The following is an 18,528-nucleotide window of genomic DNA, read 5'->3' on the forward strand; positions in this document are numbered from 1 at the left end:
ATCCTAGTAAATCTTTCCTGCACTCTTTCTAGTTTAATAATATCCTTTCTATAATAGGGTGACCAGAACTGTACACAGTATTCCAAGTGTGGCCTTACCAATGTCTTGTACAACTTCAACAAGACGTCCCAACTCCTGTATTCAATGTTCTGACCAATGAAACCAAGCATGCTGAATGCCTTCTTCAGCACTCTGTCCACCCGTGACTCCACTTTCAAGGAGCTATGAACCTGTACCCCTAGATCTCTTTGTTCTGTAACTCTCCCCAATGCCCTACCATTAAGTGAGTAAGTCCTGCCTTGGTTCAATCTACCAAAATGCATCACCTCGCATTTGTCTAAATTAAACTCCATCTGCCATTCGTCAGCCCACTGGCCCAATTGGTCAAGATCCCATTGCAAACGGAGATAACTTTCTTCACTGTCCACTATGCCACATGCGAGAAAAGTAAATCAAATCAAAGTTGTTGACATTTTAAGACCCTAAGCTCTTGATAAGCTAAAATAGGTTTAAATATCACAGTTTGACAGTAAGATCGGGGGGAAGTCCAATGGATAAGTAACCAAGATGTATCAGAGAGACAGCCATTATTTCATAGGCTCAAGCTTCGTATGGAGGAATCTCAGTTTCTTACACACTGCTGAGCATTAGGTGACATAAGTTAATGTCAAAGGAGAAGGTTCTGGACATCACTGGGGTGGCTAAGTAATGATTCCTTAGAACAGTGAGGGCCATACCAGGGAGGGCTCACACATAGTCAGAGGAAAAACACCTATAGAGCTCGCATCTGATCACTTCAAGTCTGCACAGAAGCATGAGTTCTGAATTTATTTTGTAACCATAATAATTACTGTATCGCTAAAAAATGAATCTTTTTGACTTGCTCTCTTCAGGACAGATTCACAAGAATACCAAATCTCAAAGTGAACAACAATTTATAATGCATGAGAGGAGTGTTGGCAGGTGGAGGCATTGTCATAGGGAATGTACCAGAGAACAGTTAACTGCCAAGCTTTTGGTTAAATTCACCGCAGGCAGCTTGACTCTGATTGGTCAAGGCAATGTCATGGTGAATGAGCCAGGGAATGGTTGTCCCCCAAGCTTTTGTTTAGTTATAAAAGCTTAATGCATGGGCAAGTTCCTTCCTTCAAAGGACAGAGCTGTGTGTGTGAATATATATCACTTCAAGCATGTGTAAGTGAGCCATGTTGTGTATCTGACTGATGATTTTAAATTGATTGTTAGTATAATTCTTAGCGCAATCAGGATTATTTAATAAGTATTGTCCAATTGCAGAATCACATCTAATGTTGAACCCTACGTTCTGAGTTTGGCAAGCATGGCTGGTTGAGTACAATCTGTACTTTGTCAGTTATTAACAGCTGAACGGGCATGCCGTTTGATAGTACCCTCCAACCATTGGGACATATGGCCTATATACCTGACATCACATCAGCATTGAAATTCATACACCACATAAGCAGTGTGATAGGCAGAATGTCCTCTTGACTTGACAGCAGCATCCTGTTTGCTGGAAGTACCACTCATGGTGCTACTGCAGAGTAGCAGCATGGAATGGTTAGTTTCATCATTTTTTAAATAGCTTATCCGATGGTGATCTGAAGTAGCCTGGGCACTTCTCAGGACCAAAGATGGCAGTCTTGTATTCACACACAGGGCCCTGTCTTTTACAAGCAAAAAAACAGGTCCACACATTGAACCTTTTCAATTAAACAAAAGCTTGCAGACCACCCATTCTCTGTTTCACTCCCCATGACAATGCCTTTCCACTCAGAGTCGACTTACCTTGGCAGTTAAGTGTTGTCTGGCGTATTGTCCACAGCAATGCCTCTATCAATCATGGTCCACTTGCCAACCAATCGGTACCCTTTTCCCATGCAGTATAATTTGTTGTTCCCTTTGAAATTTGGTATTCTTGCGTCTGTCCTGATGCGTGCAAATCGAAAAGCTTCAAAAACATGTCTCCTTTTTACAGCAATACTTGTCCTGTATTACCAAGTGACGACGAATAATTATTGTATTTTTGTGACTGAGTAGTAAGCTTGCATTTGGACAACATGTACTCAAGCCTGAACTCATGGAATCATTTAACTAATCAAAGGAGAGTTCCTTACGTCAGGACACTCAGAGGCAGGTGTTCATGCTTTGATCCATTTAAACAGCCATGGCAAAGCCCACTCCTGCAGCAATTTGATTTCTGACCTTCTACAATCATGACTATTTTGGCTGGGACTTTGATTTAAAAATTCCACCCAATTTTGGTCGATGTCAGGAACATGTGCCCATTATTTGATAGATGTCTTGACTATGTGAGTGAAAGTGTACAGTTAACTGAAGTACCTGTATGTAGCACTACTTGCAGAAGGACCAAACATGTGGTGTTGTTTTAACAACAGAGGAAGTCGCAGAGGAGAAGGGTGCGGACGAGGAAACGAGTAAAAAGCAATTAGAAAGAGTCCTGTCGGATAACTTCTTTTATGAATATGCAGATGTATGCTCAAAACCATTCATCACACCGGACTCAGAAATTCCAGAAGATCTCCTCACCTTTTTGTATCCTTCAATAAAACAATAAGAATGCTTCACATTATCCATAAGTATTTTCTGTCAGAACATTGTATCCTAATGTATAGTAATTATAATTTATTTCCAGTATATGAATCCCAGTATACTGTAAATTTATTGCTGAAATAGTCCCAGTGAACAGTTCATTTTTTTCACAAATGAATCCCCATGTACAACACATTCTGTTATTTCCCAAATTAATATATGTAAATATTGCCAAATTATCAGTGTACAGTAAATTTAATTGATAGTATGGTTAGTTGAATATATTGCAATTTGTTTTCCACTTTCTACCCACGTTGACTCTTGTCTTGCTTAACCATTTATTACCCCAGATATTCTTTTGGCTACGACTGCACTCGGCGTGTAAACATTCAACTCATAGATGAGCAAACCATCGTGTTTGTGGCTGGTAACATGGTAATCCTCGTGGATATTAAGACCAAGGAGCAAAGACACATCCGAAGCAGCTCTGGGGGAGGCATTGGCATTGTGATGGTATGTTAGAGGGGCAGCACTCTTGCCTCTGAGTTCAAATCCCACTCCAGGGCCTGAACCTGAAATCAAGGTTGACTTTCCAGTGCAGTACTGAGGGAGCTTTGTACTGTGGGAGGTGTCACCTTTGGGTGAGACATCAAGCTGAGGCCCCATCTGCCTGCTCTGGTGGATGGAATAGATCGCACTGTGCTATTTCAAAGAAGAGCAGGGCAGTGATTCCTGGTGTCCTGGTAGTATTTGCCCCTCAGTCAAAAAAGCAGACACGCTATTTGGTCATTCTCACACAGCTATTTGCGGGAGTTTGTACGTGCACTTGGCTTGCCATGCTTCTGATATTACAACAGTGACTACACTTCAAAAATGCTTCTATGGCTGTAAAGCGATTTGGCATGACGAGTAGTGAAAGGCAAGTCTTTCTTCATTTTGTCTCACTTCATCCCCAAAACACCATAACTGTGATAATAATAATGCACTATAATTTCCCCAGTCTGGAATGCTTAGGACCAAGTTTATTTATTGTCACAAGTAGGCTTGCATTAACACTGCAGTGAAGTTACTATGAAAATCCCCCAGTCGCCACACTCTACCACGTGTTCGGGTACACTGAGGGAGAATTTAGCATGGCCAATGCACCTAACCAGCATGTCTTTCTGACTGTGGGAGGAAACTGGAGCACCCGGAGGAAACCCACACAGACACGGGGAGAACATGCAAACTCCACGCAGACAGTGACCCAATCCAGGAATCAAACACTGGTCCCTGACGCTGTGAGGCAGTTGTGCCAACCACTGTTCCAATGTGCTGAATTGTTTAGATTACAGAATGACCATACAATGTCCAAATACAGGTGTGTGAATTGGAAAACACTGGGTATAAATATTTACCTGAGACATAAAACAGTGATAAAATATTATAAAGCAGTGATTTAAAAAAATGTTTTTCCTTATCCAAATACTGTATCTTCCATGTTTCTGGTTCCAAAGAACTGATTTTTAAAATTTGATTTATTATAGTTGTAATAACTCCACGGAGGCAAAAGTCCCATCACCAAGTTACTTTATTTACACCATACATCTGTACACAGCCAGCTCTCCAGTTGCTCCCTGCAGAATGCAGACTGGGAGACTGACACACCTGCTTTAAATAGGGAGCTTGAGGCTCCCTGATTTAACCATCAATTAGGACTCATCAGGTATTTCTTTTCACACCAATCAAGTAAACGAACTCAAATTAACTTAGGGACAAATTAAAAGGGGCAGCTCCCCAAAAGAAAGGGGTAACAGCCCGAACGAAAAACAAAGTACAAAGGAAACTTAAAACATTAAATCAAAAGGTGGTTATCAGGATCGATAGTACACCCCAGCCCCTGCGGTGCCCAGCGGGCGCAGAAGGCGTCAACTGTGCCCGTGGGCATCGCATGCTCCCACTCCTGGTCGCAAATGTAGCCGGGGTAGAGGGGCAGACAGTCGGGATGGAAGACTCATCAGGTATTTCTTTTGATACCAATCAAGTAAACGAACTCAAATTAACTTAGGGACAAAGTAAAAGGGGCAGCTCCCCAAAAGGAAGGGGGGAACAGCCCGAACCAAAGTCGAAAGGAAACTTAAAACGTCAAACCAAAAGGTGATTATCGGGGTCGATAATACACCCCAGCCCCTGCGGCGCCCAGCGGGCGCGGAAGGCGTCAACTGCGCCCGTGGGCATCGCATGCTCCCACTCCTGGCTGCAAATGTAGCCGGGGTAGAGGGGCAGACAGTCGGGATGGAAGACTCATCAGGTAGTTCATACTCTAGCAAGTAAACCTCATTAGCCTAACTGAAGTCATCACAATGGTCATGTGTATTTTAGTATACAGCGAAAAGTATTGTTTCTTGCACGCTATACAGACAAAGCATACCATACTTAGAGAAGGAAATGAGAGAGTGCAGAATGTAGTGTTACAGTCATAGTTAGGGTATAGAGAAAGATCAGCTTAATACGAGGTAGGTCCATTCAAAAGTCTGATTGCAGCAGGGAAGAAGCTGTTCTTGAGTCGGTTGGTATGTGTCCTCAGACTTTTGTATCTTTTTCCCAACGGAAGAAGGTGGAAGAGAGTATGTCCGGGGTGCGTGGGGTCCTTAATTATGCTGGCTGCTTTTCCGAGGCAGCGGGAAGTGTAGACAGAGTCAATGGATGGGAGGCTGGTTTGCATGGTGGACTGAGCTTTGTTCACAAACCTTTGTTGTTTTTTGCAGCCTTGGACAGAGCAGAAGCCATATCAAGCTGTGATATAACCAGAAAGAGTGATTTCTATAGTGCATCTGTAAACGTTGGTGAGAGTCATAGCGGACATGCCAAATTTCCTTAGCCTCCTGAGAAAGTAGAGGCATTGGTGACTTTCTTTACTATAGCGTCGGCTTGTGGGGATCAGGACAGGTTGTTGGTGATCTGGACACCTAGAAACTTGGAGCTTTTGACGATTTCCACTTCTTCCCCGTTGCTGTGGACAGGGGCATGTCCACTATACGTCCTGAAGTCGATGACTCTCTCCTTCGTTTTGTTGATATTGAGGGAGAGTTTATTGTTGTCGCATCAGCTCAGCAGATTCTCTGGGGGGCGATTCTCCCATTTCTAATTCTCCCATCGCTAAATTCTCCCAATTAGTGCAATGGGCCGGGAGAATCGCCTATGGGCGTTCCCGCCACGCACGCAACTCCGTGCGCCAGATATCCGGCACGGTCGGGACCACGTTGGAAACTGGCGGGAACAGCAGGTAAGTGATTTAAATCTATTTTTAATCTTATTTTAATGAGATTAGCGGGCCCGGGACCAAAGTCTCCGGGCCCGCTAGCATCTCTCACCCCGCCAGTACAATTTCACCCCGGCACGGTTCAGACTAGCTCCCCACTTTCGGGGAATAGCAGGCGACCCTGCAGATGTGAGGGGGGGATGCAATCAGGGCCCCCAGGGGGGCAGGCAGTGGGGGGGGGGGGGTTGTGCCCCTAAGAATGGGCACCCTGGCAGTGCCCCTGGCACTTCCCAAGGGGTAAAGTGCCCATGCCTACGGGGCATTTTGGCACTGCTCATTCGGGCATCGGGGCCTAGGGTCGATCGGTGGGGGTGGGAGGTCCCGCTGTCACTCGGCATAGGGATTGGTTGGGGCTGGCGGGAGGTCAGCGATCGGGGCAGGTTGGTGGAGGGGGGGGTGGGGGTGTCTGCCTCCCGGGGGTTCTGCCTTCCATGGGGGTTTCTGCCGGGGTGAGGGAGGGGTGGGGGGTATCATCACTGCTTCACCGTTTGGTGGGGGAGGTGTCTGCCTCCCGGGGGTTCTGCCTTCCGTGGGGGTTTCTGCCGGGGTGAGGGAGGGGTATCATCACTGCTTCACCGTTTGGGGGGGGGGGGGGGGCGGTGGAGATGAGATGGGGTGAGGGAGGGCTGGAGATCGGAAGGGACATGGGTCAGGGCTGGCCCGGGAATGCTCATAGGGGCCGTGATCAGGCTGTTGGTTGGGGGGGGGGGGGGGGGGGGGGGGATGGGGGGGGGGAGGGGGGGCGGGGCTGGGGGAGCAGCATTGCAAGAATCCCAGGCTGGCCAGCGATTGAGCTGGCCAGCCAACTGCAGGCTGACAGTTCAGAACTGTCAGACTCTGGCGTGAATAGGTCCCGATCCCTGAGCTTTTGATGATATTCACGACTGTGACCTCTGCATTGCATAGAGTGTGGGAGATTCGAGTGTGAACTCCCACTGAATAAACAACCGTGATTTAAATCAGTTTCCGGCGAATTCAGCGCTTAGAAATTTTTTGGGAGAATCACCCCCTCTATCTCTTTCTGGTACTCCATCTCAGCATTGTTTGAGAGATGACCCATTACAGTGGTGTCATCAGCAAACTTGAAAATCGAGTTGGAGGGGAATTTGGTCACACAGTCATGGGTGTATAAGGAGTTGAGTAAGGGGCTGAGGACACAGCCTTGTGGGGCACCGGTGTTGAGGATGATCGTGGAGGAGGTGTTGTCGCCTATCCTTATTGAATGTAGTCTATGGGCTAGGAAGTCTAGGATCCAGTCACAGAGGGAGGAGCTGAGCCCCAGGCCACTCATCATTTGAAGATGAGTTTTGTAGGAATAATGGTGTTAAAGGCTGAGCTGTAGTCAATAAATAGGAGTCTGACATAAGTGTCTTTGTTACCGATGTCTATGAACAGTGGTAAAATGGAGCGAGATTGCAGAACTCTGAGGTACAGAGGGATCTGAGGGTCCTGGTACGTGAATCAGGAAACGTTAGTATGCAGGTAAAGCAAGTGATTAGAAAGGCAAGTGGAACATTGTTGTTTATTGCAAGGGGAATGGAATATAAAAGTAAAGAAATTTTGCTACAATTGTACAGTTTGTGAGACTACATCTCGAGTATTGTGTACAGATTTGGTCTCCTTATTTAAGAAAGAATATAATTGCATGAGAAACAGTTCAAAGGTTCACATGACTGATTCCTGGATCTTACAGGAAAGGTTAGGCAGCTTGGACCTGTATCCATTGGAGTTTAGGCGAATCTTTTTGAAACATATAAAATCCTGAGGGTACTTAATAGGATGGAGTCTGAAGGAATGTTTCTCGTAATTGGAGAGATTAGATCAAGGTTACATAGTTTAGAAATGAGATGTCTCCCATTTAAGATGGATATGAGGAGAGTTTTTTTCTCTGAGGGTTGTTCTCTGTGGAATTCTCTTCCTCAGAGAGCATTGGAGGTTGGGCCATAGAATTCTTTGAACTGAATGAGGTAGATTCTAAACTGCCAAGGGAATGAAAGTGTTTAGGGGGTAGATAGGAAAGTAGAGGCCACTATCGGATCACTGTAATCCTATCAGATACAGGCTCAAGGGGCTTATTGGCCTGCTCCTCCTCCTCCAAATGGCCAAGATCTTCTGGCCTCCAGATCGTTGGATATGCTTAGTATGTTTGAACATCCAATGGCCAGCTGTCTAGGATCCTCCAAAAAAGTCTCTGAGTCTCAGTTAGAATCAGAGATTTCGGACAATTCTGGATAGTTACCCAGGAAACTTTGGACAAAGAAAATCCTAGTTTAACTCCACACCAACTAACTCCACCCACCTCCCCCCCCCACAACTATGTCCCACCCCTGTCCCCCAAATCCCTGACCTGACCTGACTCACCCCCAAATCCCTGACCTGACTCACCCCCAAATATCCAACCTGACCTGACTCACCCCCGAATCTCTGAGCTGATCTGACTGGCCTCCGTTTATCCGACTCCCCAAAAACCAACCTGACTCCACCCCCCTCAACCTGACCTGACTAACACCCATCCATTCAACTCCTCCTGACACAACCTAGCTCCACTTCAACCCCTGACTCCCCACCATCCCCAGACTCCCCACCCACCCAAAAGTCCCCTGACAACCAACTCCTCCAAACCCGGAACCCAGATTCTTGCCTCATCCCCTTGACTATCCCCGACTAACCACTGACCTGGCAACTCTTCCCAACCTGACTACCCACCTGCCACTCTATCTATTTAACCATTTAGCTCACCCATCTATCCACTTACATACCCACTCACCCATTCACACAAAACCCATCTCCAAACTCCGCGGCCTAGGGCTCTGTTCCTCCTTCTGCGACTGGATCCTAATCCATAGACCGCAATCAGTAAGCATAGGTAACGACACCTCCTCCATGATTATCCTCAACCCCGGTGCCTCGCAATGGCTTGTCCTCAATCCCTTACTATAATCTTCATACACTTATGACAGTGTGACCAAATTCTGCTCCAATTCCATATTCAAGTTTGCTGATGACACCACTGTAATGGGTTGGATTTCAAACAATGACAAGAGGGAGTACAGGAAAGAGATAGAAAATTTGGTGAAATGATGTGACGATAATAATCTCTCCCTCAATGTCAGTAAAACAAAGGAGCCAGTCATTGACTTCAGGAAACATATAGAGGACATGCCCCTGTCTATGTCAACAGTGATGAAGTGCAGATGGTCAAGACCTTCAAGTTTCTAGGTGTTCAGATCACCAATAATCTGGACCCAGCACACCAATGCTATAGTTAAGATAGTCCATCAATACCTCTACTTTCTCAGAAGGCTAAGGAAATTCGGTTGTCCACTGCGACTCTCACCAAATTTTGTAGATACCCCATAGAAAGCATCCTTTCCGGATGTATCACAGCTTGGTATGGCTCTTGCTTTGACCAAGACCACAAGAAACTACAAAGGGTTGTGAACGTAGCCCAGTCCATCATGCAAATCCACTGCCCCAGAAAAGCAGCCAGCATAATCAAGGACCCCACTCACTCGGATATACTCTCTATCACCTTCTTCCGTTGGGAAAAAGATACAAAAATCTGAAAACACATACCAACAGATTCAAGAACAGCTTCTTCCCTGCTGTCATCAGACTTTTAAATGGTCTTATCATATATCAAGCTTATCTTTCTCTTCACTTTTTTTAAAGATGTTTTTATTGAAAGTTTCTATTTTATATTTTGCCATAAGATGCAACAAAATCCTAAAATCTAATACAGTAATCAATATTCCACACAAACATACAAAAAAGACCAGCGAATATTCATACAAATGGTTAAAACTATCAATCATTGTAATCATAGTCAGCATCTCTTGTACAGATAAAGAAAGGACGCCAGAGAGATTGGGGATCTCAGGATTGACTGGAGATGAGGTTGGATAGCTGGGATTTTTTTCCCTGGAGCGTAGGAGGCTTAGGGGTGATCTTATAGACGTTTATAAAATAATGAGGGGCACAGATAAGGTAGATAGTCAACACCTTTTTCTAACAGTAGGGGAGTCTAAAACTGGATGGCATAGGTTTAAGGTGAGAGGGGAGAGATACAAAAGGGTCCAGAGGTGCAATTTTTTCACACACATCCCCAGTCAATCCTGAGATTCTCCATCTCTCTGGTGTCCTTTCTTTATCCGTACAAGAGATGCTGACTATGATTACAATGATTGATAGTTTTAACCATTTGTATGAATATTCGCTGGTCTTTTTGGTATGTTTATGTGGAATGTTGATTACTGTACTAGATTTTAGGTGAGTGTCTGGAATGAGTTGCCAGAGAGTTGAAGGAGAAGCGGGTACAATTTTGTCTTTTAAAAAGCATTTAGACAGTTACATGGGTAAGATGGGTATAGAGGGATATGGGCCAAACGCAGGCAATTGGGTCTAGCTTAATGGTAAAAACTGGGCGGAATGGACAAGTTGGGCTGAAGGGCCTGTTTCCATGCTGTAAACCTCTATGACTCTATGATCCTACCTGTCACTGCAACTCTATATTCTGCACCCTATCCTTTTTGTCTATGTACTTTATGAATGGTATGTTTTGCCTGTATAGTGTGCAAGAAACAATACTTCTCACTGAATCCCAGTATGTGTGACAATAAGTCGAATCAAATAATGCACTGAGAATCTTGGGGACCTTTAAATGCTTATCAGAATACAGCAGTTAGTGTGGTAAAAGACTAATGTGGCTTGTGCGCTGATTCTCTTCACCGCTCTGTGAAAGGATCCTTGTGCTGAGGGAGTTTTTCGCATTATGGATTGGAAGTTGGAGCTTTTTCAACATATGCAGGTAACTGGGTAATTTTCTAATCGGTAGTGAAGCCACACCTGGAGTATTGTGTGCAGTTTTGGTGTCCCTATCAGAGGAAGGATGTCCTCGCTATAGAGGGAGAACAGCGAAGGTTTACCAGGCTGAGTTCTGGGATGGCAGGTGTGTCATATGAGAGATTAAGTTGTTAGGATTATATTCAATGAAGTTTAGAAGAGTGAGAGGGAATCTCATGGAAACTTATAAAATTCTAATAGAGTTAGACAGATTCAGAAAGACTGTTCCCAATGGTAGGGGAGTCCAGAACTAGGGGTCATAGTTTGAGGATAAGAAGTAAACCTTTTAGGTGAGGAGAAATTTCTCCAGAGAGTAGTGAATATGTGGAATTCACTACCACAGAATGTAGTTGAGGCCAAAACTTTGTGTGATTTCAAGAAGAAATTTGATATAGCTCTTGGGGTTACAGGGATCAAGGAGGGGGGATCAAGATATTAAATTTGATGAACAGCCATGGTCAAAATGAGTGGTGGAGCAGGCTCGAAGTGCCGAATGGCCCAGTCCTTCTTCCAGTTTCTATGTATGTAATATACATATTGTCGTACCTGTTAATTCTCAGATACTTTCGACCAGTTTGCTTACTCTAAGGTTTTACCCCAGTGTCTTTATCTGCAAGATGGACAAAGGACAAACACAAGTAAAGGTTCAACAAGTTTATTAATAATAACACTATTAACCCTTAAATTACCCACATAAAACAAGAGGATACCCCCGATTCAAGTATACTACCCGTAAAGATGGTTTGGTTGAACTGCAGGCTCGATTCTCTCAGTCCCTCTGGTGCGTTGTCATGAAGGTGAGTCTTGATGGCTGCTTCTTCCTTCCTTCCTTCTTCAGTCTTCCGAATGGGCAAGGCCGTCTCCTTCGTCGAGTCTTCGCTCCTGTGTGTCTCAAAGTGTGTCCCTTTATCCCCCAGCCTGCTTGCCTTTCCAGAAACTTTTCTGGCTTCCGGCCAATGAGGTTCCAGGAGGGGGTTCCAATAGCCAGTGGGTTTCTTGATGTCTGCCTGACAGGACACCAGAGTCCGCCCCCAGGTGTCCCATCTCCATGCTGTTGTTTATGTATAACTTGTTATCAGATAAGATATCTACAGGAACTCTTGGTGACAGAAAGTCTGGCCCGATCTGGGTTTCTAACAATAGGCTGGTGCATTTCAATGAGGTGCAATGATCTCCTGCTAAGTATCAGTAACGACCTTTGATGGGTGGTTGATGGGTCAGACGCAGACACGTTTGTGTATTTGTACAATTGGCCTGCCTGAGGTTTGACTGTGTTTGATTTTAATAGTCCCAATTCTTTAATTTAGGACATCCAATTTTATCAGCCTTAAAACTAGGCCCTGTTTATATCACCACATTCCCTCCTCTTGATCCAATGAGCGTCAGCGAACCAGATCACACAATTCTCACCAAACCATCTCAACAAGCAAGTACCCCGAATCTGGGGTTGACAGTATAATCCCTAACCCACAATAGTACCAACAAATTTAAATGAAGTAACATAATTAAAAAAAACAATAAGAACAATACATCAATCGGGTATATACAAAGCAAAGCAATAAACAGTACAAAATGACAAGTGACTATGCATATTAAATACAGATGGGAGAGTGTCAAGGCTCTTGATTGTAGAGCCTCACCCGGTGTCGGATGGCCCTTGCTGAGTCCAAGTTTTTGCAGAAATTCCTTCTTCCATCGGGCGTGGGGTGAACCACATATATCCAGGGTATCGTAGGTTGGTCTTTGGTTGATGTGGTGTCTGTGGTTCGGTCTGAGACGAGGAGTCCCAGATAACAGGGAAGTATGTAGTTCATTCTGGGGAAGATCAAGGTAGCACCTGTTAATTCTTATTAATAACTGATTCTCTTTTCCTTTTCTTTACTAGAATGTCGTATGACTTCTTAAAAAAAAAACAAAGAAATAAGTAAAGGAATAATAAAGGCCCAATAGTGTCATACAAAGGGTTGGTCGGCAATCAGTGTTGATGGGGTTGAGTGGGTAAGGAGTTTGCAGAACGTGAAAATAAAATGTTGGGTATGTGGCATGTGTCCTTGTTGTTGGAGGACTATGGCACAGTATAACAATAGAATCTTCATCCCACACCCAAACTGTGGTGTGTCGGAAAATTATGACGCAGTATAATGTGGGCTGATAAGAAACCCTTTTCAATTGGGTGATGCGTGGAGTGGATGGATAAAGCTATTTACAATCTGGACTGTGATGTCCTGATTCTTTCTTAGTGGAGGGAACCTGTGTGGGCGGGCTTTGGTTGCCAGGTACCCACTGCATTACCACCTCTGGTAGTGAGCGCTGGGTCAAATGGTTCTGGGAGTCCCGGTACCAGGGGCGTCACAGGGGGTAAGGTTTGCGGGTTCCCCATCCTTTCCGTCGGGGTCCCCTGGGCCGGGATTTTATTCCTGAGGCTCTGTAAATTGGGGCGGGGATCAAGTTGCATGTGCTGTTCCTGGGGATACTGGGTGGGGGTTGATAACATGGGATACAGATTGTGGACCGTGGTTTAGGTCCGGTGCTGTGGGGTGAGGGTTGGGGCTTCCTTGTGACTCAAAGACACCTTCCAGGGTGACATGGTATTGGTGAAAATTTTGCTGGGAGCCAAATGCCTTCATTTGGTTCACATGATACCACCCGGCTTTCTTGTGGTCTACCATGACCTTGTATACCGAGGGGCTGGCCTTATCTACAACTGGATAGGGTCCAGCATATTTGGGGGACAAGAACATTCCAGACTGGAAGACTCTGAGCATTATCTGTTGCCCAACCTCATATTTGATGGGTTTTCTAGGATGGCTTTTCTAGGATGGCTCTCACGGCATTTTCGTGGGTGAGGGCCGTGACTTTGGGCCCGGACAGATCCAGCCCGAGTAAAGGTTCAATTCCTCGCATAGGTCGCCCGGTCATGAGGACATGGGGGGTGAATCCGGTGGAACTAGATATGGAATTGCGCACTATCATTAATATGAAGGGGAGGACTTTGTTCCAGGGGTGATTGTTCTGCTGAACGGTCTTACGGATCATATCTTTGAGGGTACGGTTCATCCTCTCTACTACATCGCTAGATTGGGGGTGGTAAGCAATGTGGAATTGTTGCTTTATCCCGAACAATTCCATTACGTGTTGCATTACCTGGGCAGTGAAGTGCGTGCCCTGGTCCGAGTCGATGCTGCGGGGAAGGCCCCACCTAGTGAATATATACTGCACTAGGATGTCAGCCGTGACCTTGGCTGTGTTAGTGCGGGTTAATAAAGCTTCCACCCATTTACTAAAAGTGTCTACGATGACCAGGATGTATTTGTAACCTCCCACTCCGGGCGGTAGGGGACCAATATAGTCAATCTGGAGATTTGTCCAGGGACCTTCCACAGGGCGAGTATGCCTCAGTTCCCCTTTGTGGGCATATTTATTAGGATTGTTCTGTGCACAGATGATACAATTATCGACGTAATGCCGCACATCCTGTTCTAGGTTTGGCCACCAACAGGGCGGCACGGTAGCACAGTGGTTAGCACTGCTGCTTCACAGCTCCAGGGACCTGGGTTCGAATCCCGGCTCGGGTCGCTGTCTGTGTGGAGTTTGCACATTCTCCCTGTGTCTGCATGGGTTTCCTCCGGGTGCTCCGGTTTCCTCCCACAGTCCAAAGATGTGCGGGCTAGGTTGATTGGCCATTCTAAATTGCCCCTTAGTGTCCCGGGATGCATAGGTTAGTGGGTAAATATGTAGGGATATGTGGATAGGGCCTGGGTGGGATTGTGTTTGGTGCAGACTCGATGGGCCCAATGGCCTCTTTCTGCACTGTAGGATTCTATGATGATTCTAATCCTTTGATTCGCTCACTTGTGGTTGCTGCCCCTTGATGGCCCTGGACATCGTGGGTTTGGAAAATGATTTGGTTACGGTCCCTGGTTGGGACCACATATAGGCCGTCCTTAAGGACAAGCCCATCCTGTACCGATATTGCGTCTCGCCATTTTTCAAAGGAGATGGAGTTTGCCCCTTCCTGAATTTGTTTCAGGTCCTGGTCACTGCTCTGGGCTTGTTTTAGGTCTTCAACCTTGGCCTGGCAACAGTCACAGCTTCAATTCGCTCTGTAACTATTGGTTGCCAGAATTTCCCCTCTCTAGCACCCTGTTTGGCTAATTCATCTGCCCTTATGTTACCAAGTGGGGAGGTGCGGTGGTGGGCCTTTACTTCCATTATGCCATACTCCCGGTCTTGGGCAGCCTCGAAAATAAATCTTAACAGTGGGGCTGATGGTAGAGGTTTCCCATCTGCAGATATGAATCCCCTTGCTTCCCATAGGGGCATGAAGTCTGTTAAACTGTTGCAGACATACATACTATCGGAGTGTATGTCCGCGGGTGTAGGGAACAGGTCAGGATGGCTGACTACATATGCTGTCGCTGCCAGTTCTGCAGCTTGTGCACTCATGTGTGCTGGAAGTTTTAAGGCTATCTCCCTCAGGGGCTTGCCTTCTTGGTCTTCCACGTATATCCCACATCCTGTCCCCCTGTTTCCCTCTTCCACCATGGATGACCCATCTACAAAAATTTTTAAACTGTCCTGAGCCTGGGTTTGGCCGATTCCCCTGGCTCCTCCCCCCTTTTGTTTTGGCAAAAATGGCCCCTTGGGGTCTTTTACTGCCAGAACCTGGCATTCATGGGGCTCCCCGCCGTTGTCTGCCAGGAATGTGGGGACCCGGGTGTGTTTGACTGCAATGTCTCGACCCTGTAACATGAGTGTCCACCGTGCAATACGGTTTTGACTAACCGTCCCATCTTTAATTCGGCCGTTCAGCAGTAGTTGTATGGGGATGTGTTTTGTAAGTATAGTGAGGGGGTTCAAGCCGACTATGTAGTTAAAGCGGTGCACTGCCCAGAAAACTGATAATAAGTGGGTTTCGCACACTGAAAAACTTCGTTCAACCGGAGTTAGTATGCGGGAAGCGTAAGCAATTGTCGTCCGTGCCATTCTTGGAGGAGCACGGCAGCTAGTGTGCTGTCAGTGGCCGCTACTTCAAGGGCAAAGGGGAGTTCAGGTTTGGGTACCTGTAAGGCAGGGGCTTGTGCAAGGGATTGTTTGAAGTCTGAGACTGCTTGTGTGTGTCGCGCAGTCCAGACCCATGGGGTGTTTTTCCGTAAAGGTTCGGACAGGGGAGCGGCTTTAGTGGCGAAACCGTCTATGTGGTTGCGGCAGTACCTCACTAAGCCCAGAAAGGAGCGCAGGGAGCTCACATCCTTTGGTAAGGGAAGGCGCGTTACAGATTCGATTCGCTTCCTTTCTATCTCATGCTTTCCCTCAGTCACTACTGTACCCAAGTAAGAGACCTGTCGTCTCATGATCTGGGCTTTCTTGGGATTTACCTTTAATCCTAATGTAGTGAGGAGGTTCAGCAGTTCATCCAATAACTTTAGATGTTCCCCTCTTGTCTCAGTCTGTAAGAGGCGATCATCTCCGTATTGTACCAAACATTCTGGTTTGGAGAATCCCTCCCAGCCTTTTGCAAAGCGCTGGTGAAATATGGAGGGGGAGTTATGAAAACCTTGTGATAAACATGTCCAGGTGCACTGTTGTCCCTGGAACGTGAAGGCAAATTTGTATTGACATTGGTGATCTAAGGGAATTGACCAGAAGCCATTACTGATGTCCAACACTGTGAAAAGTTTTGCGTGTGGGACTTGTTTCATCATGGCTTCTGGGCTAGTCGCCACTGTGGGGGCTGTGACGGGGGTAATCTGATTTAGGGCTCGATAATCGATTATGAGTCTCCAGGAACCGTCCGGTTTCCTTACCGGCCATATGGGGGAGTTGTTAGTGGAAGCAACAGGGCGCAGGACTCCTTGTTTTAATAAACTGCTAATCACCTTGGCCACTTCCCCTTCGGCTTGCTTAGGGAAGCCGTACTGTCTTTGGGGTTTCGGGTCAGGACCTTCTATGATTACCTCCCCTGTTATTCGGCCGCAGTCATGCTTGTGACTGGCGAATGCCTGTGTGTGTTTGGCTAATATACCCTGTGCTTCAGGGTCTTCCATCATTTCTGTGGGCCTGATCCACAATTCTCCAAAAGTAGATATTTGGTCTACGTATTTGCCGGTGGCCACCTCGACTGGGGATTGACAGGTGGTTGGCATTTGTCAAATGCAACAGTTAGCGGGGTCAAATGATAGGTTGCATTTCCTCATCAGATCGGACCCTAGAATGTGCTCTGCCTCTGGGTGGAGTTTAACCAAGATAGCTGGGTGATGACATTATATTACCCAGTCGAAATTCTAATGGGTCTGTTTCCAAGCCTTCCTGTAAATGTACCGTAAAGCCACTTAACATTATTGATTTCCTGGTAGGCCAAGTGCAGCTGAGGTCACGGGATGTGTTAAGAGTGGTACGGGATCCCTCTGTGTCCCATAGGAACTCGATGGGGCAGCCTCCTACTTTGCTTTTTACAAGGGGTCTCCCTGCACTATCCCATTCAGTGTTGCAAACCCAACACTGTTGGGGAGGTCTGACACAGTCATGCTTCCAGTCCGGAGTCTAATTGGGGGTAGAGGCTGAAAGGGGTGTCGGAGGTATCCACCGGGGTTGTGATGCATTGTCTGGCAGGTCCTTCTAATGACATAGGTCGGGGTTCTCCTCCGTGAAATCGTTGGGGCGGTCGTGGGGTCTGGCTGGGCGGGGCTCTACATTCCCTGGCAAAATGGCCGATCTGGCCACAGTTGTAACACTGCGCTTGTGGGGGTGGATATCTGGAAGTGGCTTTGTCTTGTTTCCTGTACTTGGGGTTGGGGATATATCGGGGTTCTGCGCGGGGCTTCGGTTTTCTGTATTGATGATTGGCAGGGGTATATGGGGGTGGGTGCCCTGAGTTTCCCTGTCCCCTATTTCCACCTTCCCCTTCGTTACGCCGGGTCTGTGTGGATTGGGTTCATCTTTCCGTGTTTTGTGGGCTTGGGGGTGTCTGTTTGTCTGACTTCCCGTTCCCACACATGAGTCATTTTGCGGATGGCCCAGGCTTCTGTGTATGTATTGTCATCGGGATCAAAATTCTCACAGGTTTTCCGACTCCCCTCGGTGGCGTGTGCTATCAGGGTCTGGATCCATGTGGGCCGGTGGTGTGCATTTAATTGGACTCGATTTAATTGGCCGAAAACCGCAACAAGTTGGTTCCATAGTCGGCCAGCATAGGCTGTCGAGTGCTCCCCTCTCTTCTGTTGGCAGTTGTTTAAGCCTTGTACTGGGTCATCCCTGTTGTAGCCTATGGTGGCCAGAACGGCCGCCTTCATTTCTGGTAGGGTTCCCCCGGTCACATTCTGGGGTTCGGGTAGGGCGGAACGGATGGCAGGACTTAAACATAACAGAATAAGTTTAACCTCTTCTGCCTTGTCTAGGCCGTTTAAAACACGATATTGGGTGACCTGGTCAAAGAGAGCATGTGGATCCCCGGAGGGTTCAAATACTCCAATCACTTTAGCTATGTCAGTGAGCTGTGTCATGGTGTATGGAGTTACATAAGTCACATTGTGGTTCTGTCCGTCCTGTCGTTGGGTGGTGACCGGATTCATCGGTACAGGAACCGGATTAGTGACTGGGCTTATTGGGATGGGAAAACAACTAGGAGCTGAGACTGAGTTTCCCCAGGTGGGGGCCGGATTAGGTGGTGCCGTTGGTTCCACTACCGGGAAGGGAGGTGGGGGTCTCCAGTCGGCAGTGACGCTAGCTGTTGCATAATGGCAGGCATCCTCTTCTAAATCCCCCCACTCTACCCCTGGGTCACTATCCCCTATTTCGGTCGTGTATGCACACAT

The 18,528-nt window shown here is 46.6% G+C and overlaps 1 protein-coding gene across 2 annotated transcripts in view; it reads left to right on the top strand.

Annotated features, from left to right (window-relative positions):
- Positions 1-18,528, top strand: part of cfap44 (cilia and flagella associated protein 44) — a 218,205-nt gene that overhangs the window by 6,957 nt on the left and 192,720 nt on the right. For both annotated transcript variants that reach the window (XM_078232289.1, XM_078232290.1), the window contains exons 3-4: positions 2,418-2,574; positions 2,922-3,084. In XM_078232289.1, coding sequence (XP_078088415.1) covers positions 2,418-2,574; positions 2,922-3,084 — 320 coding nt within the window. The remainder of the gene's footprint in view (positions 1-2,417; positions 2,575-2,921; positions 3,085-18,528) is intronic.

Source organism: Mustelus asterias, chromosome 17 (genome assembly GCF_964213995.1).
Source record: "Mustelus asterias chromosome 17, sMusAst1.hap1.1, whole genome shotgun sequence".
In the NCBI taxonomy this organism is placed as follows: Eukaryota; Metazoa; Chordata; class Chondrichthyes; order Carcharhiniformes; family Triakidae; genus Mustelus; species Mustelus asterias.